General features: G+C 45.4%; 2 protein-coding genes and 1 pseudogene across 2 annotated transcripts; all 3 read left to right on the top strand.

Moving 5' to 3' along the window:
* The first annotated feature begins 203 nt into the window (after positions 1-203).
* On the top strand, positions 204-5621 carry LOC104152168 (macrophage migration inhibitory factor-like; annotated as a pseudogene).
* A 2838-nt stretch (positions 5622-8459) lies between these two features.
* Positions 8460-11377, top strand: LOC104152234 (macrophage migration inhibitory factor). The gene is made up of 3 exons (XM_068910704.1): positions 8460-8911; positions 10084-10256; positions 11110-11377. The coding sequence occupies exons 1-3, from the start codon at positions 8804-8806 to the stop codon at positions 11174-11176; spliced, it is 348 nt and encodes a 115-aa protein (XP_068766805.1). The 5' UTR covers positions 8460-8803; the 3' UTR covers positions 11177-11377.
* A 718-nt stretch (positions 11378-12095) lies between these two features.
* On the top strand, positions 12096-23353 carry DDX51 (DEAD-box helicase 51). Its single transcript, XM_068911037.1, has 16 exons — positions 12096-12186; positions 12341-12744; positions 13146-13396; positions 13523-13673; positions 15212-15357; positions 15716-15787; positions 15970-16076; positions 16920-17028; positions 17722-17867; positions 18610-18808; positions 19518-19633; positions 19731-19847; positions 21050-21151; positions 21578-21641; positions 21897-22031; positions 22773-23353. Exons 1-16 carry the CDS (start codon positions 12164-12166, stop codon positions 22797-22799), a joined length of 2169 nt encoding a protein of 722 aa, XP_068767138.1. The 5' UTR covers positions 12096-12163; the 3' UTR covers positions 22800-23353.
* Positions 23354-24180: the final 827 nt, after the last annotated feature.

Here is a 24180-nt window from a genome sequence, read left to right as displayed (position 1 = left end):
CAGATGGCACATGCAGCCTCTTCTCTCATGCAGCATTCTCACTCCTCCAGCTGCACCTGGGGAAGGTAAGACACCACTGGCTATTTAAGGCTCCTGAGATGCTTTCTTTCACATTGGCTGAGTAACCTAACAGGTGAGTTGGAAACAGGGCTGTGAGTAAGTTGAGGTGAAAGATTTAAAGAAAACCCTCTCACAATCCAAAGATGCCTAAATTCATTGTTAACACAAATTCAAGCAAGGAGAAAGTTCCAGAATCTTTCACAGGAGAGCTGACTCAGCACCTATCAAAAGCAATGGGCAAGCCAGCACAGGTAGCTCTGGGTGCTTGAATATTTTCTCTTTTAATAGTCAGTTGGGCCTATGCTGTGAGCTATTTTTCCATGATATCCTATCTAAACTAATGCACCTATTGACTCACTAGTACTTTGAATCTTCTCTTTGTACAAACATGTCAGATGCTTGTTTTCTTGTAAATTAGCTGCACTGAGATCTTAAATTACTTAATGTATTTGAAATAGCTTGGTACGTGATTGTATTTGATGTAGGCCTGTGTCAAGACATTTAGTACCTCTCAAGAATCTAGCTGCCTGAAAAGCAATCCTCACTCTGTAGCTTACTTGTCTAGGACTGCTGAATACACATTCATTATCTCCCACCACATTATCTGTAGCCTAGTAATTAAGTCTGAGGAAGAGCTTATTTCAGATCTAGCAAAAATACCTTTGTGCAATGTCCTATTACTCGTGGTCAAAATACTAGAGTAAAAACTACCTGCTTGTTTCATTACCAAACTGTAGATGTTGTTACCTGCTAAAACCCGTGACTGCACACTTCTGAGGTAAAGTGTTGAAATACCACTTTGAAACAACTATCATTCCCAAAGGTCTTGTAAGGGTTCTATTAATTAATCCTGAAAGGCCACTAGGAGTTGTATCAATTGTTTACTGAAAGCTGTTGATGAATATGAAAAACATGTTAAAAAACCTCTCTACAGAGCTGTAAGCTTTATAATGTAAGCTACTTCTCAGTCACTACAGCAGCAATTGGCTGTCGACTATTAGTAGCCCGGTGAAGTACCCTTTCTATGTATTCACTAGTAAATGAGCACTTCAAGAAAAAGTTTCTTGTCCTACTTTGGGAATGATATTTTGATGCTGTAGAAAGAATAAAGTTTTGGCATCTACAGAAGGATCTCCTGAGGAGCCCTGAGAATCCTTTCTCTACCTATTGAGTTACCTGAAGTTCCTGAGCAGATCTTCTTTCTTCATGGAAACAAAGCATCCTCAAATGACAGTTGTCCTAGACTAGTTCAGACAGCAACAGAAGTCTCTGAACTCTTAGCAAATGTTTAATAACTGCTACAAGTGGAATTGCCCTGAGGTGTGAGGAAGGGCAAAAACAGACCCAACCTTAAAAATCTAGCAGGATAACTAGGAGATACTAGAACAAACTTCTGAACCTCTTATAAATGGTAAGAGGAAAATAGCTATGAAACCACTAGCATAGTTTTGTCAAAATTGGGGAAGTTTCAAACAGTCCCAGAGGAGTCTGTCTTGTGCTCAGATCTGGCCAACATTTGGGTTAATGACTTGGTCAATGGACTGAAACGTGCATACGACAATAGCTTGTATATGCAGGGGCAGGGTTAGAATTCAAGAAGACAACTGGAGATATCTTCTCAAGTCAGGAAGTTCTAATTCAGTAGTTGATCCTTAAGTACTGCACTTAAGGGGAAAAAAACAAACTGCACTGAAGACAAAGAATAATTATTTAAAGAGTAAAGAATCTGGTGAGCTATTATGGATTACAACACTAAAAAATCAACACAGTGCTTGGGAGTAGGAGAATTTATCCTGTGTTGTGCAGAAGGTAGAACAAGATGCCTCAGCAAATGTCCTCCAGCCATCCTCAGGCGCTCTACTTCAAGGAAGAGGTAGGCAGATTCGAGATGCACCAGAAACAAACAAACAAACAAACACTATAGAAATGAACATAACATGCAAGGCCTAAGAAATCTTTTCTCTAGTCTAGAAAAGAGAAGACTGAGAGGAGATGCTCAGGAGGCTGTCATGGAGAGGCCTGGAATTTTTTTCCCCTTCATCCCTGGAGTAAGAAGCAGTCAGCTTAATTTAAAGCAAGATTTCAGTTAGATCTTGGAGGGAAGTTTTTAAAACTTCAGTCACCTCCAGTCAAGTTCTGCATTACAGGCTTGTGCCCTTCTACAAAAATCAAAGGTTTTATCGATATAGCCAACAAGTGTTTACTGGTGGGGGGGCGGGGGGGTGAGGGGAGGGTTTGCCAGCTGGTGGTTCTTGAATAGGAAGCTAGAGGCCAGGGCGGGGATGCAGCTGGAACAGGTTTGTGCAGCAGTGTGGAAGGGATATGTTAGGGGACTTGGAGACATACAGGGAACAACAAAGGGATTTTTGGAGAGGACATGCAAGCCCTTCGTGACAAAGGAGGCAATGGGAAAGGGAGAGTCTCTTAGTTATAACACAAAGAGGGAAAGGATTAGAGTGGGTTGGAATGCAGAGCTTTCCTTTCACAGGAAATGGTACCATTTGGAAAAATCCTGTGTGGGTTTTTTTGTTTGTTTGTGTATGGGGTTTCTTAAAATCAAACAGCTTTTTGTACTAGAAAAACTGTTTCAACAAACTTTCAAACTGCTCTAAGGAGAAAAAAGTGGTGATTAAACACCTACTCCAGAAGCAGGTTATTATTTAAAATCAGCCTAAGTATTGAAGGCCTACAATTGTGCCTACAACTTGTATACCTACGTTTGGCCTAAAGCTAGCTGACAGCACAGGGTGTGCAGCCAGAGAACAGGGCTGAGCAAGCGGTACCTCAGCAGGATCTCTGTTCATCCTGTATTGCTGCGATCAGATGCACGCTGCACCCAAACAAGCTGTGAATGATAGCCAAGGTTAATTAGCCAGACAACTCCTGGTACTCAGGCTAGTTTGTTTTAGCAAGAGGGTTAACCGCTGCTGAGTTCTAATGATGCGCTGCTAATAAACGTGGGTAAGAACAGAACAGAAGGCAGATGGATGCCAAAGGAACTGATTCCTGTATTCCCCTGTGTGTGGATCTGACATTCTGTATTAGTGGCAGGGAAAACTGCAGGCTGTTCATTAATATTAACATAGATACATTCTCCTATTTTTCCTGCCATCAAGGACAAAAGCAGGATTAGGCTGTGTTTTGTTTAATGAGAGGGATGTTGATCTAGACCTTGGCTATGTCAGCTCGCATTTACCTCAGCAGAGAAGACTGCAGCCGGAGCCAGTGAGGCGTAAAATCTCTGCGGAATGCAGGGTGGGAGCTGTGTGACTGAAAACGGCTGCTGGCACTGGCTCTTCCCAGGGAGCACTGTGGCTTGGAGAAGGTCCTCAGTGTATTGCAGGTCAGCAAGCTCTGGAAGCACTTCAGCTTACTATCCAAAATTCTTATTCTACTTGCAGAAAAGAATACTGCAAGTATCCTCCTTCCAGCAGTGTACCTGGCAGGGCATCCAGACACCACCACCACCCCCTTTTTAACTGCAACGTGCTAGCTTACACACTGATCTACAGTGCTCAGTCTTTGCTGGAAGATCAGCAATATTTGCAAGCAGTATGCATTTGTTTCCCTCCTCTGGAGAAGATTTCTATGCATGCCTCCTGCCCTACTTGGAATGTTTCAGCAGGGTCTACTTCAACAGAGAACTCAAGACTGTGCATCGGTTTTGTCCTAGGCTTCGTGCCTTTTGGGGATACAAAAGGAGAAGAGAGTATCTACTGCCCACCAGCCAGAGAGACTCACTCAAGCCTACAGAGGCACAGCCCAGCACACAAAGTGCAGTGTTTTCCCCCCAGAACTATTAGGAACTTGGCCTCCCAAGATTAAATAGTGTGATGTCTTTGTACCAGACCTTAGCACAGGCAGGAATTTCATTTTGAGTGAACTGCAAATCTGTGTAGTTATATGAAAAGCCTTGGACATCCCAAGCAAAGTATGGAGGAAAAAAAAAAAATCCACAGAGACAGCAGCAGGCAGGGAAGGGTCTGTGCTGCAGAGTTGCTTAGTAAGAACCAGATTGAAATAAGGCTTTCACTTGCATTTTAGTAAGTGGTAAAAAGCATCCCTAAGTGCATGGGACTGTACTTGGTTAGTCCTTTTATTTATGGCTGGAGAACAGCCATTCCACAACAGATGAAAGCTGTGATAGCAGCGCCCATCCCCAAAAGGAATATCGTGGAAACGTCAGTGGTGGTGCGTTATACATTCTCATCTCAGTGATTTGCAGGAAAATGTTCAGGAGGTCTAGGAATGCAATGAAGTTCATACAGGAGAGAATTTCAAAAGCCTAAATGATAGGTATATACCTATTCTCACTGCAGTTCTGGGACTTTCAAAAATTTTTCTTAGCTTGACAACTGAAGATAAATTTTTCTTCTTTCTTCCAACAGTATGTAGCAATACAGATCTCTCCTGATCAGGTGATGTCATTTGGAGGCTGCACGGGCCCTGTGCTATGTGCTTTCTCTACAGCATTGGCAAGATAGGAGACCAGGGGAACAAGGTCTATTCCAAGTTGCTATGCGACCTGATGAACAAACAGCTGAAAATACCAGCTGACAGGTAAACTCATGCAGCAATTTGTCTGACATGGCTTTCAAAAGATGTTGAAGCTATTAATGCCAAACTTGTCCTTTGGTGTTCTTCTAATGCCAATCTGCTTGAAGATGCTAAAGGCCAAGTCAATAGAGTAAGTCTCAAATCAAAAGGAAGAAAGGAATAACTGCATTAGCTTCGATGCTGAAAAGCTGTAAGACCTTTATCTTGGTTATAATGATGAAGGACTCGGGCATTCTATGAACCCATAGATCTTATACATACACAGGTAAAATGCAAGTCCAGGTACAGACACAATAATTTGACTTTATTAAATTGATAACGTGAGCTACATGTATCAACATTTTCATGCTGCCTCTCGGGTGTGGGTGGAGGTATGCTATGGAAGTTCCACTTAAATAGGAGCGTTCTATTGCTCTTTCTGGATGTATGCCAATCTGTACCAAAGTGACTTTGTCACTTTAGTTAAAATACAGGGTCCTGAGATCAACTTAAAACAAGAGGGAGGAGAATAATATAAGAACTCCAGAACAGAAGTAGACAAGGTATTAAAGGTGGGGAGGGGCACTGGCAAATACCTGCCAGAATCCGCAAAAGGAAACCTCACTCAGACATAGTGCAGTCCAGGGAAGCATACAGCTCTGGGAGACGGCCTACAGCGTAACTGTGTGTGTTCTGCAGCAGGAGCCCTGGCGAGGCTGCAGCGCTCTGTTCTCAGCAGCCACAGTTAACAGCACCTATCTTTCCTTTCAGAATCTATGTCAGCTTCTTTGAGATCAATGCTGGCAACGTAGGCTGGAACACCACCACCTTTGCTTGAGGTGCCCTCAGGTGCTAACAGCTAATTTTTGAATCTTCACCATAGTTTCTGAACGCTGCAGTTCTAGTCATATTATCTGCACTTGGTACACATGTAAGAGCTAGTGGTACCTTAGTACCTGCTACTCACTGCTGCTTTAATGTCCTATCTGCTGCCTCGATAAAAGTAAAAATCCATCAGGAGCCTTGTGATTGAGACCCTCTTTTTGTTCAGTAAAGGCCTGTGGTTGGGATGGGAAGGTGCTTTCTCAAAATACTCTCAACAGATTTTTTTTTTTAATAGTTTAGTCTTCTATGTGAAGATTAATGCTCCATGTAGGTATGCCTTTTCCCTGTTCATGCTGGGCAGCCTGGTCAAGTTTAAATAGAACTATCTTGACCTGATTTCAGAGTACATTTTAAATCTAATTCAATAGATGTGATTACCAGATATGGTGTATGGGCCTTCCTTCAAAACAGGAAAGACAGGATTGCCCTTTAAACAAAAGGGTAGGATTGTAGTGCAGATTCTCCCTAGATCTGACGCTAGAGTGTCCCTGGACACTTAGCTGCTTAGCAGAAAAACTTCACTTCTACTGAAAGAGTCTGCCAGGGAATCAGAACGGGGAGAGAGTAAGTGGAAAAAACCACTGTTCTGCCCTCCCCTTTTCATCCATTGAACAACTTGCAGTGACAACGAACGCTAGAGCACAGCTCAAAATGAGGGACAGGTGCAGTGAGCCATTCTCAGAGGTTACAGTGATGAATTAATTATGAAAGGAAAATTTCCATATAAACATGTATCATTAGAGCACTGGGTCATATAAGATCATTTGTCTTTAAAGTAAAAAAGAGAGACTGAATACAGATGTTTCCTGCATCTCTGAAAATTAGGCATATCATAAACCCAATCTTGCCCCTATTCTGAGCTCTATTGTAAGCATTCCTATTTTGTTGCAATCACATCTTTCGTTTGCAGTCAGTTTTTAAATACCAAGCCTGCATCTCAACCTGCAAAAAAACACTTGTTGGGATAGCAACTGAAAGCTGTTTCGGTGACTCAAAGCAGCACAGACAAAAGTAATGCTAATCCTAATTAGGATATAAATACAGTATGTCTTAGCAAATATTGTTTGCTTCCATTTAAAGACTTGTAGAGTCGTGTCCATTGAGGAAAGAAGGTATGACACGAGGCAGGTATTCTTTTGGCAGAATCACCCATGAAGAATGGTTACAAAGCCCCTAAACACAGCAGGACCTCCCCAGGAGGAGGCATTTCCCTGGCAGAGAAATCAGTTTGCTCTCTTAATAGAGCCATCACTCAAAAGACTTCTACCTGTTTTTCATCTTGGAGTCACATTATCAGTGTTTCTTTGACACTCTCCTGGCTCTTCCCTGTCCAGTGGCTCTCTGCTGTATTTGTTGACTGTGATACACTCGGGTAAAGTAAAACTGCAACCAATTAATGCTCCAGCCCTGCCGTTTACAGTCAGTCTTCGGGAAAGTCTTCTGCCTGCCCTGTACCTCTTCTGAAGCCTTTCTATGATGGATGCATTCAGAGTTACTCTCCGACTTATTCCCAGAGCATCCAAACCTTGAAATGTATATATTCCTAAGGTACCCTAGGGTACAAGTGCAATTAAGACTTCCTATAGCTGCTAACAGTCCTGCCCTATGCTTGCCAATAGGATATGTAAAAGCTCCATCTGCCTTTGGCTCTTAAATATAGAGTACAGGTTGGTGAGGCATTTCTGCAAAACATTTGAGCTTTTCAGTTACTTTGTCTTAGACATGTTCCTTTGTTGTTCCTATTTGAACTGCAACCAGTTGTGCTCTAAAACAGATGCTGTGCATCCAGAAAACATTATGAATGTGGCATGTGAGTGTGCAGCAACCACTCCACAGAGGGGTGCACACATGCACAGCTGTACTTGGTTAATTTGTAAAAATGCACCTATGGAAGCCATGAAGATACGTGCATTGCTTCTCCCTTAGTCTCAGGGGCTAAGAGAGAAAGAAACTGCAGGTGTCTCTCCACTGTGTGAACAGCACAGCCAGGGTCTGCCACTCTGGGACAGCCAGGCCATGGAGCAAACACACCAGTGGTCCCATTGTGCTCCAGCATTTCCCCCTGCGCTGCCTGAATGCCACACCACCTCCACACCACCTCCATGCAGCAAACCTGGGAGGCAGAAAAGAGGAAGGTGGGAGGAAGAAGTGACATGCAATGGCAGGGGGTTGAAGACATCAGAGGAAGGAAACATTTTCAGTTCTTAATGGCACTGTTAATTACTAAGAAAATAAGTGTTCCACTCCGGTTAATTCTGTTTTAGCCTGTGCCACTCCGAAGCATTGCCGTACACTGCCGTCCTATTCTTTTGTTCAGGAGTATGTGTTTTCAAGTTTTCCAGCAGCAGCAGAACACTGGGACTTTGCTAAAATCTACCATGTGCTTGATTCACATATCTAAAAATGTCTGTGTGGAGACGGCTCTGGGCCTGATTCTCTTTGGAGACTTCCTGTGAGTCATTCCAACCAGTGCAGCACAGAAAGCTGCTGCTGTAGTCATGGCAGCGTAACAGGCAGAGTGGGGAGTCATGCCCTCTGCAGCCTACGTGCATCGGATCACACAACCCAGCAGAAGGCTCATCTCTCAAGCTGCCTTTCACCTCTGAATAGACTCACACCGTTTCATCTCTAAGTCAAAAAAAAAATCACTTCTGCTTTTTTTCTGGTAAAAAAGCACGATATGAAAACCAGGGCACTGAGGGCAAATAGATCACTTTCAATTCGATTGAAAAACCCTGGAGAATAATTAAAGGGCCAGCAAGTCAGACCAAATTCTGCTTACGTAGCAAAGCCATGGACGCTGTTAAAAAAAATGCACAAATGTGCCTTTATTTCGCAAAAGAAAAAAATTCCCTTCGGAGTAAGGGACTGTATCTCCCTTTGGTCTTGATCCTGCGAGAGTCAGTGCGAGCGCCTACCCGGCTACTAGCACATGCACGCATGCCAGGTGGAGCAGGTTACGTACGAATCGCCCAGCGCAGCAAGGATTCAATTCCAGTAAGCAGCCTATAACACGTCGCCAAAAAAAAAAGGCTCAACAGTACAGGCTTCAAAGCAAACGAATAAAGGCGGGGAGGGGGGAGAGTCCTGGCTAGAGCCGTGCGCGGCTGGAAATCGCAAGACCCGGTAAGGGTGGTAGCTTTGCCAGGGAGGCGGCCGCCTCCCCCCACCTCCTCGCCGGGGCTCGGCCCCTTTAAGGCCGGCCCTGCGCGTACTGAAAGGCGCCGCCGCCGCCCCGCTCCACTGCGCTGCCGCCAGCCCCGCCGCCCCAATCCGCTCCACTGCGCTGCCGCTAGCCCCGCTGCCCCTCGCCGCCGCCACCATGCCCATGTTCGCCATTTACACCAACGTCTGCAGGGACGCCGTGCCCGAGAGCCTGCTGGGCGAGCTCACCCAGCAGCTGGCCAAGGCCACGGGCAAGCCCGCGCAGGTGAGGGGGGCCGGCGGGTCGGGGCCCCGCGGGAGCGGTGCCGCCGGGCGCGGCGCGGGCCGGGCTCGGCGCCCCGCGGGAGCGCGGCGCGCACGTGCGCGGCGGCCGCGGGGCCGCTCCCGTGTTCGCGGCCAGCCGCGGCGCTTCGGGGGCGAGCGGAGCGGCCGCAGCCGCCGGGAGCGGCGGGCCCTGCCGAAAGCCCTCCCCGGCTGCCCCGCGGGGGCCTCCGTCCTCCGCTCCCCTGGGCGGCGGGGCCGAGGCAGCGGGACGCCGCGGGGCGCTGCTCCCTCCTCTCCCGCCGTGCTGCGGTCCTCCTCCCGCCCGCCATCGCGCGGCCTTGGCGAGGCCGGTCGTGTCCTGATCGCTTTGTTCAGTAGCCTAACTTATAGAAAGATCAGCTGCTAAAATAACTAAAATACCAGAAACTTACCCACGTTTGTGGGATTTTAGCCATGGAGTTGCTCCCTGCATATTTGAGGGAAGGGACTAGTATCTGCAAAGCCTGTGAGTCACTGGCAAAGCGAAGTAGCAGATATCTGAGCTCTCCACCGGGCTGCTTCCTCCCTCCAAGCTACTCTACCTTATCCTGGGCTCACATACACCAGATTGCTGCCGCCTAAGAAATCAAAGCCAGATATGGCTGAATTCTAGAAAGGTTTTTAGACAGGCCCAGTAGCTAAATCAGGGATAACTGTGGGAGTGGATCCTGCGGTGTAAATATCGTTTTAAAGGCCTTGTTCTCCAGCTGCATGCTCGTTGCTCCATGCAGTACCAGCGCTATGGCAGGCAGGAATACCTGCGTTGCTTGTAGCTTCACACAAACAACAACCCTCGTTCCCAAGCCCCAGAGCCAGGCTCTGGGGGGATGCCTGCAGGATGCACTGACGTGTGGCCCACGTGGGCTGTACTGGCTGTAACTCTTGGTGGGGCTTTGCACCAGGCAGCTATGGGGCTGTGCAGTTAGCCCTTAGGATTTAGTTATTCTCAGCAATTATGCTGCTTCGGAGCCTCACAGGAGATGGGGCAGTGCCTTGCTAGCTGCTGGGCCTCAGTCTGGTGCTATCAGAATGGTACGCAAGTGTACAGTGCATAACACTGTTATAGTACTTAAAGGAAATATGCATCAGAGAAGGAAGTGAGTTGTCCTCTAACTCTTTGTTCCCTTGTCACAGTACATAGCCGTGCACATCATACCTGATCAAATGATGTCCTTCGGGGGCTCCACTGATCCCTGCGCTCTCTGCAGTCTTTACAGCATTGGCAAAATAGGAGGGCAGCAGAACAAGACTTACACCAAGCTCTTGTGCGATCTGATCTCCAAGCACTTGCATGTATCTGCAGACAGGTAAGGCTGGAAGGTGATGCTAACCTTGTTTCTCCGTCTCTCTAAAACTGCTTTGAAAACCTCATTTAAAAAGAATAAAAAGCTAGCACAAGTCTGTGTTTGAAAAAATACACAGTGATCGCGTGGTATTTTTTCATGTGGAGTTAAGAGTCTGATGCCTACATCTTTCCTTTGAGAATTCTCTATTAAATGGCTTCTTGATGTTGGAGTAGGGAGAAGCAGCATGTTTTTTGCCTTTGAGGTATGATGTCTTGTCCTCTCATAATGGGGGACTAAGAGCACAAAGGAGGAATGGTAATAGGCGGGAGCTGAAAGACAGACAAACGAGAAACTAGCTAGCAGCTTGTGAACAGCTCCTTCACTGACTGGCAGAGCCATAGGAGAGTATCTGCGTGCTGTGGTGAAGGACAGGAAGAACCTGCTGCCACTTATATTCTGGGATTGGAAGGAAGAACTGCAGAGCCAGCCTTGAGGGCCTGCTTGACATTTATGAGAAACTGCCCGTCTGTTTAACGTTTGTGAAAGATTGCAGCACTCTGAAACCAAAGGTTTTGATCTCCTCAAATTCGTGACTACTACTAACCAACAGCTCTCTGGTGTCTGAATATATAGACTTTCTATTTAAAACAGAAAGTGCAGTTTTTGGCAGTACAGAGAATCTTGACTGTTGGAGGCTCTGTCAAAAGAAGTTAGCTAGATTTCAGCAAAAATACCAGCCAAAAAAGCTTGAAATTGCTTCTCTAAGGGAACAGGAAGTGTTGTCCCTCACCCCAATTATCTTATCCCAAGCACTATCCAAAATAGATGGTTTAATAGTGTCACTGTTTTTTGTATTCTTATGCCTTTTCTGCAGGGTGTACATCAACTACTTTGACATGAATGCTGCCAATGTGGGCTGGAACGGTTCCACTTTTGCGTAAAGCTCTCTCATCTGACCAAAGAGGATATTCCTGGACCTGTCCTTCTCCTGCCAATTAGCAGAGACCTCCGCACAAACGGCCCCGTGTTGCATTTTGTGCACTCTCACAGATTGGTGGCTCCTTGCTAGTGTGTTCACATATTGCTGCTTCAACATTCCTCTGTTTTCTCTATGTAGAAAACAAATAAAGATTTAGAAGGAAGCTGTCTGGTGTGAGCTTTACTGGGATGGAGCTCGGTGATCTGTGACATCTGTTTCATTCTGGTTGGTAAAACAAAAGGAACCTGGGATGTTTGTTCGTTTTCCTCATTTCTAAGACCCGGTATTTCATTGCACAGTCTTGAGTGGGAGATGCCCTCCCAGGCACTCCGGTGACTTCCATGCTCCTGGGATCCAGAGGCTGTAGGTGCCTTCAGGGCTTCTTGTTGCTCTGGCTGGCGTTGGGCGTCCTTTGTGTCCTTGTCTATGTCTTCCACCCATATGGTGGGAACAGTCCTAGGGCCAGCCCTGTGCCTGCTGCTTCAGGGAGCCGTTCCTCTGACTGCCTGGAGCGTGCCAGGGCAAGGGAAGGATCCCCTTTCACACAGGGAGTAGAAACGCTGCCACCTGTGCTGGCCACCTTCAGGCAGGCAGCGCGCTGGGAAGGGCCGCGCAGCAGCTCTGAGGGCTGAGGCAGCCGCGGCGAGGCCTGAGCCTTGGCGCCCCGGGGCCGGGCCCCGCTCTGCCGGCCGTGCCCACGGGATGGCTGCCGGGCAGGGGCGACGGCCGCGGAACTCGTTTCCCCCTCAGCGTCCTCCTCTCCCGGCCCCTTCCCGCCCGCCGCCGCCGGCCGTTAGCCACTCGTGCGCATGCGCCGCCCTCTCCTCTCCCCCCTGGGCCGGCAGGCGGCGCGCGCGCCCCGCCCCCCCCCCGGCGCCTTCTGGATCCTTCGGCCGCGGCGCGGGGCCGGTGACGCCATCGCGGCGCGCCCGGGCGGTGCGGCGCGGCCATGGCGCTCTTCTGCATCAACAGGTACCGGGGAGCGGGAACGCGGGGCCTCCTGCCGGCCCCCGGGGGGGGCGGCCCCGGCTTGCACAAGGGTGCCTGGCCGGTGGGGCCTCGCCCGGGCCGCTGCCGGCTGTGCTTGAGAAGGGGTTTGTTTTTTCATTTTCCTTGAATTTTGCAGATACGCCGCTGAGGAAGAGGATGACAGGGAGGATCGGTCCCGGGTGCTGCTGGAGCGGCTGCGAGAGCAGGCCAGAGCCCGGCAGCTGAGGAAGCAGCAGCAGGCGCTCCTGTCTCCTGAGGGGTTGAAGCAGGAGGAAGAAGAAAATAAGCTCAGTGAAAACGTCAGAGCCAAGGACTCTGAGTTTGACTCTGAGAATGAAGCTAAGGGAGCAAAAAGAAAGAGGAAGGGGGAGAGCAAAGAGGATTGCTGTGCAGAAGGGCAAAAGCTAAAGAAACACCAGAGATGCAGCCCTTCTGAAGAAAGGGCAGATACTGAGGAGGCAGCAGATGGCAGTACTCCACCGAAGAAGAAGAAACAAAATAGAAAAAAATCAAAAGCGTCTCAAGAAAGGACTGAGGCAGGTACTGATAAACTGAAATTGTAGGACCTTGGTGCTTTGTGGTGGGTGCTTCTCGACAGAGAAGCAGAGATGTGTTGCCTTTTGAGTAATTTGCTTAATTTAGCTGATGGTAAACTTTGTTTTCATCTGTTTAATATGTTCCTAAAGTAGTTCTTGTTATAGTAGAAAGCCACTTATTATGAACTTTTGGAACCAGTGTAGTGTAAGAGAAGGAGGGAAGTAAGTCAATTCTGTCTTCAGTTGTCTTAATGCCACCAAAACAACATTTAGCTCTTGTGCTTAGATTTAGGAAGCAAGATGAGCTCACAGGTGGTTGGTTAAGTCCTGTATTGTGACATGTGTTCCCATCGTCCCTTTTCTGTAATACGTTCTGATTTTAGCTTTATGTTTCCATTACCCAAGTTCCAGATTCTCAAGACGTCGCTGAGCAACAGGAGAACAGAAGTAACCTTAGAAGTAAATCAGCTAAAAGGAAGAAGGAGGATGAGGACACTGAAGGAACTGAAACAAGGAGGAAAGAGCAAAGTGAAAAAGCTGAAGGAAACCAAAGCAAAAAGGAGGAGCTGTCCATAGCAGCCTTGGAGGAGGAGGCAAATCCACCACCCTCTAGTTTGGTAGTTCTTGGAGACTATGAAAGAAGGCTGGTGCAGAAGGTAACTAGCTTCACTGAACTTTAATGATGGCTAGGAAGGAAGAGGCATCTTACCATCTTATTTTATATACTGTATTGCCTGTTTGACAGCAAAAGCACTTTGTTACTTCCTTTCCTCCCACCTCAGGTTCAGCCCTTCTTACCACAGTGGCTTGCTCAACCCAAACTAGTGCAAAAACGTATCAAAGAGAATCTAGTTCCAATCAGAGATGTCCCAGGAATTCATCCCAAGCTGTTGAAGAAGCTGCAAATGAATGGAATAGAGTCCTTTTTTCCAGGTACCTTAATAGCACCCTTGTCTTTTTCGAAGTTGACTTACATTAGTCTTCTAGTCTGTGTATCATTTTCTATAACCTGTATGTTTCATGTACCTAGGGAGGTAAAACACAGGACGAAAGCAAGTTTGAGGCGTTAATCTAATCACACCAGTTCTAATCCTTCACTCTCATAGCCTTACCTGGGCTGAGTAATTGAAATCAGTTAACTAGTCTTAAATGCAGCTCGATAAGTTAGTGACTTGAAATAATAGCTTGTAGCTGCCAAAGAGGGAGGTCTTACTCGCGTTCTCTATTTTTTCTCCTTTGCTCCCAGGCATGTGCTTTATTTCCTTACCTTGCACCATCTCTGCTTGCAATTGGACCACAGTGGGAACCTGCTTAACTCATTGAAACAGGAGAAAACTATCCAAGCCAAAAAAAAAAAAAAAGCAAGCTGATTTTTTGTTATGTTACCTGTTTTGCATACAGGAACAGTAAGTGCCAGCACCTAAACATGTAGAAAGCAAAGCTGGAAGCGGAGGTGAGGAGAGGAAGCAGTGGGACAGAAGGGAGAGGTAGTGGGTTCTCCTGCCTTCAGCAGCAGGTCAGAGTGGCAGCCCTGAGCCCACAGCCTTACGCTATCAGACTCATGGAGGTTACAGTGGCAAGCCAATGCATGTGTCTTTTTAAAGTGTACTGTTACATAATGTATTATTGTAAATGCCACTGTTAATTTAATTGTGGGGTGTCTTAACTGGTTGCCAATAGCAGCTTTCCCCACAGATCAGGTTCAGCTTATGGCATTCGGTTATAGACTGTCAAGCAGCATTGTGCTCTCTCTTGTAAAGATGGTGTCCACTGAACTCGTATGTTGTATGCTTCACTGAGCATGACCTTGTCACTGAGCTAGGGCCCCTGACTGCTAAACCTCGTAGATAAACCAAGGTTCTGCAGTCTGTCAGGGTTTGTCACAGGCAGAGGAGAGGGTTAATGGGAGACAGTCATGGACTGTTCTTACTGGACTGTGTTTGCTTCGCTACTGGTATACTCTCCTACAGGGAAATGAATACCGTAATGCTGCTGAAGCTCATAGGACTTGAGCATTTAGCTCCTTGGCAAGTGAGGCTCTGTTGCCATGTTGCCTATTCCGTGTTTAAACATGCGGCAATGCTCCAGGGAAAGGATACTTGCAGACAAATACTTACGTTTTAAATCTGTCTAGTGCCACCTGAACATGAGGGCAATAAGACAGATATGGGTATAAAACAATGTTTGACATTGCTAACGTGCAAGTTGAGCGCTAGAAATGGCTGAATTATTGGGTAGGGAAATCTCTATATTTAGTGTTAAGCTCACGTGAATGAAGAAGAACCAGGTAAAACCAGATAGTCTCTTCTCTATTTTGATCCCTTTTTCTCTTCCTAGCCACGTAGCAGACATGGAAACAGATTCATTGTATGCGACTCTGCTTTTTTGGATAGACTGATTTTTAGCCCAGTTCATTAACTTCTGTAGTTAATGTTTATTTCCCCTGTTTTTTTTTTTCTCCCCCTCTCCAGTTCAGGCAGAGGTGATCCCTGCTATTCTACAGAGTGCATCCAACGGGTATTTGATGGGGCGGGGAGGATACCGCCCCAAAGACATTTGCGTCTCAGCACCTACTGGCAGTGGTAAAACCCTGTCTTTTGTCATACCTGTAGTACAGGTGAGTTTACCCACAGTGAATGTCTGTTGGGAAAAGGGCTAAGTTGTGTTTGTTTCACAGTAAAATTTGGGAAGCCTTCAGAAGTAGTTCAAAAAGCCAAGGAATTTATGGACATAAAACATCAAATTTTAGCTCAGAGCTACCTGAGGAAGCTGTACGTGTCCCGTTCATCTCTGCATCCTGCTCCTTTTCCCAGACAAAAGGCAATGTGAAGGGTTGGGAGGATGGAGGGGAATACAGTGGAGAAACATGAAATTCCAGGAGGATGCGTCAAGCCCATCTCCTCAGTAGCTGAGATATGAGAATCCTCTTCCCTCCCCACTGCTCTCAGGGTCTCATTTGGCCTTTGTTTTGGCAGGCTCTGCTAGATCGAGTGGTTTGCCAAGTACGAGCTCTGGTTGTTCTGCCCACGAAAGAATTGGCACAACAGGTATGTGCCTCTTCCCCTTCTCCCTGAGCAGAACGGGGCTGAGGGAAAGTCTGGTGCAATAAATGCTTTGGCTATTCTGTGAAGTAGGCTGAAGACCCTGTCAATGGGTTTGATGTTATTAGCATAATGGAAAGCGTTACTTTAACTGATTGTGGCTAAGAAACCCCATCTCTTCTTTGCAGGTGAGTAAAGTGTTCAACATATACACTGATGGTACAGGTCTGAAGGTCGTTTCGGTTACTGGCCAGAAATCTTTTGCAAAGGAGCAGGAGATGCTTGTCCAGAAAAAGTAGGTAAAATGGTCTTTAGATAAGGTTTTAGAGTTTGTCTGTTAAATAGTTAATCTTAGTAAACAGAGATCAAAATATAAGCTATTGCATCACACTCACGGAATAATGAGGTTGGATGATAGGTTTATGCTAAACACTGGTGGTTTTGTCTTTGTCAGAGTGCACGCCACTGTCCCTTTTTGTGCTTGTTATGTTTTATTAGATTTCTTGGGGTTTCCACCAGCCAAGTAGAATGTAAACATTGACCTTATGATCAGAGGTACGGATGGCTGCTCTCTTAGAAATAGATATTATTGTATAAGCAGCATGCCTGTAAAGAGGAAAAGAATTACCTGCTAGAAGTTTACCTGTTCACCAGTTAAAATAGGTCAATAATTAGAACGGCCCGTGTCGTGAGATGCCCGGCATTGATTTCTTTTTATTGCCTTGGTCTTGTAAAGTACTAACAGATTTCTAACCTTTGTCCCCAAAAAACTGTCTTATCAGAGGACAGAGCTCAGACTTAGATATTCTTGAATAAAATTTACCCATAAAAATCCCCTGCTGCAAGGAGAGCCCTATTACCATCTGCTTGGTAATATTTGGGAAGATGGGATTTTGCTGCAATTAAATTTTATTTGATAACTGAGGAGCATTCCTTTCTGAAGTAGTGTAATTGAGAATGGAGTTTAGTCTCCAGCACTGCCTTTGCATTCTCTTCAAGGTAAATGGTATATTTGAATTTTATTATTTCTCAGTTAAGAGAATAATAGGAGAAATCTTAAGGTCTGCTGACCAAGGATCTCTGTTACATGGCTTACACTACAGGGAAGAACTTACTGATGGGCTGTTTCTTCTTTCAGAGTGACAGGCTACTGCAGCCTGGCTGATATTATTGTGGCTACACCTGGGCGGCTCGCAGATCATATTAGCCAGACCCCAGGGTTCAGCCTGACACAGCTTCGCTTCCTGGTGAGTCAGCTCCACGGGTCTGCCATCTCAGTGCAAGGTCCGTTAGGTTCGTAATTCCTGCTTTGTACTTGTACAATACGTGCATACATCTCTGTTGGAACTGCTGTATGATCTTGGTGCGTGCTCCAGATTGCTCAGGCAGCTGTCTTGAGATGAAGTGTTTTGTTCAGATTCCTGACACCCAGGTGTCCTCCTACTTCCTCTTTTCTCTTTTCTTGTGCAAACGCAAACCCACAGTAAAACCTCATCAGTCAAAACCCCCAAAAATGGGGTAAATTATCAGACTATAGTAGTTTATGAACATACTGGAATCCGTACAGAGACACGCACAGTTGCTGAGAATCTGGAGTTTTTTCTCTTACTCAAAGGCATGGATTGGATTGAAGTGCAAAGGAATTTGTGTGTAGTTTGAGTGCTGGGTTTGTTACCAAGCAACCAAAATGAAGGCAAAATTCAGTTTTGGGGCAGAAAATGAGATTTCTGCCCTTATTTGAGGAAGAAAGGGGAAAAGGTAATTTTGTTGACTAGAAGGTTCCATAAAGCACAGAGATTACAGTTGCTTTATATGGATTTGTTTCTCCAGCCTGTTTTTCAGGCAACATGTTCTGGCTCATTTGTTATGGAAGGAAAATAAAAGCTCTGTAGTTCCAGACAGTATTTAACAAGTCGTGTATTTTGTCCTTGTGAATTCAGATCATAGATGAAGCTGACCGTATGATTGATGACATGCACCAGAATTGGCTGAATCAAGTTGTCAGAGCTGCGTTCCAAGCAGAAAATGACTCTGGCTCCCACGTGCTTTTTCAGAGGATCAAACCAGGGCCTGTAACAGCAGCCAGGTGAGTTGCAAAATGCACTCTTTGAACTGGTAAAACAGACACCAGCGTCTAGATGCCATAGTACACCACCACAGGCCCTCTCAAAGCCTGCTTACTCAGGGAAACGTATGCTAAAGTAAGGCAGCTACTTTTCCATAGCTTGAAAAAGCAGGCAGTGAACAACTGATTCTAAAGGACCTCTTTTAGCATGAAATCCAAGTATCGAGTATTGTATTTTCTGAGTTTTCCTTAGCTAGATTAGAGCAGCATCAAATGAATGCAAAAATATTGCAAGTCTGTGACTTATTTTCACAGTTAACTGTAGCAGTTCCCCTCTGACAAGCTGAGTAATAGATCTGAAGGAACGCTCTTTATCTACAGCTGCTGTTTCCGTGCAGCATGGCAGAGATGTGTCGCAGCGGGCACGATATATACAGCTGGATCATCTAGAGTAGGAAGCTGAGAGCAGGTCTAAGGTGACTAAGGAGGGAGCTAGGATGAGGACAGGGGTGACTAGGAGGCAAGGATGTGTGTTGGGGCAAGGGACGCAGTTGTGCGGCTGAGTTCAGAGTGCTGATCAGATCTATCTGTGAACTCCACCATAAAACAAGGGTGGAAAGGGAGCTACAGGAAAGGCCGAGGGCCAGGAAAAGAGCTTCAAAAAGAGATAATTGCTTCCCTCGTAACATCATCTGAAAGCACTTGTGGAGGAATTCCTTTGCTCTGTCCCCAAAGCTCACTTCCTGTGTTTTATTTATTTCAGCTCCTGCCATCCTCAGATACCCTTACAGAAGCTGCTATTTTCAGCCACACTGACCCAGGACCCAGAGAAATTGCAGCAGCTGGGCTTATTCCAGCCTCGCCTCTTCACATCTGTCTATTCTGAGAAAAAATTACTCAGAGATGGAGCAGAGACTGAACAGGACACTGAAGAGAAATACACGCTCCCTGAGGGGCTGTCGGTATGACATTGATTCTTTTGCAACCAAGAAAATGACTTCCCTTCATGGCTGGTCCAAAAAAAAAAAAAAAAAAAAGTGCTTGAATAAAGTGTATTTGAAGGCTAGATGAAGTCTGGAGTATCTAGGTCAGCTCCCGAAAAAGTTGAGTTTTTAATCCCAAAAATGTCTTCCTTATGATCCCTTGTATTACAGAGGAGCTCAGGGAAAGCATTTTTGGGAGCAGGTATGACCTGCTCATCTGTTGTTGCCTCATTACTCAGTGTTCATACGATTAGGACTGGAATTTTTTTTATGTAAACTCTGTTCATGTGGAATTAGATTCATTAGCAAAAGGGAACGGAGGTAGAAAGTAAAAATAACGTATTAGCACTTCTCAGAGGTCCATCTCAAAGTCTGTGTACCAACATGCTTCTCAAAGCCTGTGAATACAGGTCACGTTTGCTTTTGAAGACGAGGCAGTGCATGTTGTTACTTGCCATAGACAACAGTGCAAACATTAGAGCACAGGTCTCCTGCTCCGCGTGTCTTCCCGGTCCCTAGCTGTGACTTGTTCTAAAGGAGATGACAGTGTGGGGTCTGGTTTTGTTGCTATTTGTCCATAGCAAAATCTTCAAGACTGTGTAAGTCTTGGGCAGATAATAGGTTTCGGGGAAGATAGCCTTGGCAAGAAGTAGTTTTTGTCTTTGAATTTCTTCCCTGTCCTTTACAGCAATGTTATGTGCCTTGTGACCTGAATTCCAAGCCCTTGCTCCTCTTGCATTTCATGCTGAAAATGAAATTTACCCGGGTGTTGTGTTTTACCAACTCAAAGGAGGCTTCTCACAGGTGAATATATTAATGAAATGGCTACAGTACCTATCCATCAGATAATGCTACTAAGTTGAGTAACAAAGTGACAGTTTCTGTCTCACTTAACCTGCAGATTGTTCCTGCTGATTCAAGCCTTTGGTGGAGTCACTGTGGCTGAATTTTCTTCTCGGTTGCCTCCAAATGAGAGACATAAAACCATGAAGGAATTTGAACAAGGAAAAATACAATTGTGAGCATCTTAAATGAGTTTTTTGCTTGTCTTCTGACATAGGCTACTGCCAGTGTGAAAAGCATATTAGAACCAAGAACACAGTTAAGCAGGCTCCCCTGCAAAATGGAGCACACAGCAGCTGAGTTATGAAATAGGTGGGAGACTTGAGCTTGCAACTTCTGAATTGTGTTGACTCCTACATGTAATCTGGCCTGTTTTAAACTAGCTGTAATCTGTGTTTACATGTGTTATTTTATAACAAGCAATAGAAATAACTGCCTGTTCATATTGCTGCCCAAAATACATGCAGTTCTGAAAAACTTAGTTTTAGTGTATGTGGGTTGGGATCTGGTGTTTATTGGAAGAGAACAAAGGTTACTGCCAGAACTGCATGTAGCATTAGTGCTTCCTCCCAAAGAAACTCCTGATCGGACTGGCAATCAAAATTTTGTTTCCGTCCATGTACCTGACTTGCTTTGTGAATTGGGTAACTGTAGGGGGTTCCAACTGTGGAATGTCTCTGAGAAGAAGGTACGCTTTTTTTTTTTTTAAGATTTCTTTTTGTTCAAAAGTTGTGTTTAAATTACAGAATCACAGAATTGTTTAGGTTGGAAGGGGCCTCTGGAGATCATCTAGTCCAACCTCCCTGCTCAAGCAGGGTCACCTAGAGCATATTGCCCAGGATCACATCCAGACGGGTTTTGAATATCTCCAGGGAAGGAGACTCCACTACCTCTCTGGGCAACCTGTTCCAATGCTCTGTCACCCTCACAGTGAAGAAGTTTTTTCTCAGGTTTAGGTGGAACTTCCTGTGGTTCAGTTTTCTGAAATTCTTCCTGAGCTGCTGGGTTTTCACACCTTGGTGTCTGTGATCAGTGCTTTTAAGGAGTGTTCAGATGGTTTATGGGTTTGTAGCCTCCCATATGGTGGGAGCTGTCAGGATCAGTGTTCCATGCTTGGGGAACCCGGAAACAGCCAGTAGCTTTTCATATACAAGAGCGGATGAGTAGCCTAGAATGGTGCTCAGAGATCTGCATATGGCTAATGCTGTCAGTGACGCTGAGGAGTGACTTAAAATGTTATTGCTGTGCTCAGCAGTCAGAGGCTGGCTGGCTAGTTTGAACAGAGATGAGCAAGAGTAGCCCTGTATTCACTTGTATTTAGAATCTGTAGTGCAGAAGATGTTACTTGAAAATAACTATATATACATTTAAAACCAGGTTAATCAGCACAGATGCCACTGCTCGAGGAATTGACATTAAAGGAGTGAATTGTGTAATAAACTATGATACACCTCAGTTCATCAGGACATACATTCACCGGTAAGATAGCCAGCAACAAAAGGAGTGGGTGTGAACTTGGTTGACTTCTTTGAAATGTTTGGCATAGGTATTATGCACGTAAAGGGGTTTTAGCTCTGACTTTTTTTTTAACCAGAGTAAGACAGTACTGGAATAGGGGACCAGCACCCTATTACATAGAATACATTTTACAGGAGCTAGAAATATTTTCCTGGACCGTGTCAAGAATTGGGTTTCAAGATGCTCAGAAAACTGGAAAGGCTCAGCAGCCACGAATGAGTCTTAGAAGAGTTCATCCTTTGTAATATATGGCTAGTCCTGCTGCACTAATCTCAAAAGCTCTGATTCTGAGTTCTCTAAGTCTGGAGAATTTGGAGGGCCTTGGGGGTTGATAATGGGAGTGACTACATGGCTAAACTGACTTGATGCTCATTTTTCTGATTTCAGAGTTGGAAGAACAGCTCGTGCAGGAAAAGCAGGCTTAGCTTTCAGCATGGTCCTTAGAATTCAGGTATGTCATTGGTGAGGGATTCATTCTGAAAGGAAGCAGGGAGGAGTGTGAGGAAGATAGGGTTCATACCACCTTCCATCTTCTGCAGTCAGCTGAGCTTTGTACTTGGTTGCAACTTTCTATTCAGTAATTTCCCAACTGGGTAGCATGTTCAGAAATGTGCTCATTTTCTAGCTGGTGGTGACTCTCCTTCATAGGAGATGAGAGACCCAGTCCTTACCTCACCTCTTCCTCTGCGTTTGTTTTGTTGTGCAGGAACGTAGGTTTCTGCGGATGTTGAAGGATGCCGGCATCACAGACATAAAGCAGCACTTGGTGAAGGGCAAGTTATTAAAGCCATTGGTGCAGCAATATGAGGAAGCTCTGTCTAAGCTTGAGAAAATGGTCAAGGTAATTGCAACAGGCAAGAAAGAAAATCAAATTGCAACTTATATGGTTCATTGCTACCCATGATCAACACAAGTAATTGTGTCCACGATCCTTTTCTTTAACCGAGATATTTCCATTTCAGTGCAAAGGCAGTATTTTAGGTGTATCATTGCAAAGTACTTGTAAAGGGTAGGGAAGAGAGAAAGAGGTCCTCCAATTAAAAGGAAAGTAGGCAGTACTTATGTTCTGCTTTCTGTTCTGCCGTTCTCTTTACCTCTGGAGCTAGGATTTTGGCAGCTACCTGGAGGGATGCAGACAAATGCAGAGATTAAGCTTTTTGCCGTTACAGAGTTTTAAGATTGTAATTTATAACCGTGATAACTAGAAGTTGGCTTTTCCAAGACAGGAAAGCATTTTCTGCTGACCATCCCTTAAATACCAGTGAGAAGGTTGAAAGCTTTCAGGCAGAAGCAGGATGTCATTTGACTTAACTGATGTGTAGACTAGGGATCTGTGATAGACTGTTTGTGCTGCATTAATTTGGTCAGTGCTCTGCTCTCTATTTTGGGGACTCCTGAATCAAAAGCTAAGCTTGAAGGTCTGTCCCTGAAAAATCTAATGATTTTGAGTTGCAGATCAGGAGTGTTAGAGAAGTGGGACAGGCAGAAATGATTATTAAATCCTCCCATTGCTGCTTGAACTCCCTCTCTGTGACCCTGAGACAGCATCTTCAGTCACCTCCTCGACTTTCATTTTGTGCAGGATGAACGAGCCCAGAGACGAGCCTGAATGAACGCAAACAGAGGAGGTCATGTTCCATGGCACAGTCCATGACCTACCCAGTGTAGCATCAGTTCTACACAGCACCGTAACAATGAGACATGATTCCTGAGCTGAATGATTGGATCCTCAATTTTATCACGTTAAGTCTGCTGTTATGGGCCTCGTTCCCATTTCAAGGTCAGTGGGAACAGAATTCAGTTGCTGGCTTTCAAAAAAAAAAAAAAAAAGCCTTGAAAAGCCTTGAGGAGAACTTGACATTTGACATCATACTTGACATCATGTCCTGCTGGCATCTGTAAAACTTCCATCAATGAACAGAAGAGCCTTCCACAGTTCTTGAGCGCAGGCCTGATGGAACTGCCAGTCACCAAAGGTGAGGGCTGTGCCCTTCCTGCCTCTAAACTGGGACAACTAACGTTTCTGCCTTGCTGTACAAGCAACTGTATCTGCAAATGCAGAAGAGCCTATACAGTACCTATAGTAGACTACTGTTTGAAGAGCTTTTGTAGGCTGCAGTGACTGTAACTTTTAAATAAATACTGTATATATTTTTTAAAACATTCAATGTCCTTTAAAGATTCTTGGGTACAGGGGTAGAGATGGTGATGAGGGGAGTTTCGGTACTAGTCTTGTGCTTTTTTCTTTGTCTCCTTGTGCTTTCTATGTTCAGTCCCAGTGGTAATAGTAGATATTATTAAGTGTTAGGTTAGTGTTAACGCAGTCTACGCTGTCCCAGGTTACATACTGCATGAATATTACTGGACTCTACTAGTGTCAGCGCAAGCTGTAAATATGTCTCACTCATGCCACTGATATTTTTAGCTGCCCCTGCCACAAGGCTTGGAGCTGTTAAGAGTGTCTTACTGCTGTGTAGCTGCAGCCTCCAAATACCCTCTGAGATACTCAACAGAAAGTGCCCAGCTCTGGGGCATGCTTGCTAGTGTATGTTTTCTTTACAAAATAAATATACTTCATATTACCAATACTTGACTGGAGTAGAATGAAGTAAGGATGGGGTGAAGAGAGAACTGGGAAGCAGCTGGAGGAGATGGATGTTTGGAAGGGTAGCCTAAAGATAGGAGTAACTTGGGATTGTTTTCTAGGAGTGAAGGAAGTGTATGTCTTGCTGATGACTGGAATCACAGTAGAAAAATCTTGTTGGGCTGGAGCTGTAAGCTCCCATGAGCCGGGCAAGGATACTCCTGTTCTTGTACACCTCTCTTTTATTTGAAAGCCAAATAAAACATCAGCCTGACTTTGTTTTTTCTTATCAGTAAGCAATTAAGGCTGGTTATTAAGACAAACCCAAGTTTCTTCCGGTGCGACGTGGCACAAGCCAGGTTAGAATTTGCCCTGGAAAACTGCTGTGTCCTTTGAAACCCGACAA

This window comes from Struthio camelus, chromosome 17, assembly GCF_040807025.1.
Source record: "Struthio camelus isolate bStrCam1 chromosome 17, bStrCam1.hap1, whole genome shotgun sequence".
NCBI lineage: Eukaryota > Metazoa > Chordata > Aves > Struthioniformes > Struthionidae > Struthio > Struthio camelus.
This window is presented reverse-complemented; position numbering and strand designations above follow the sequence as displayed.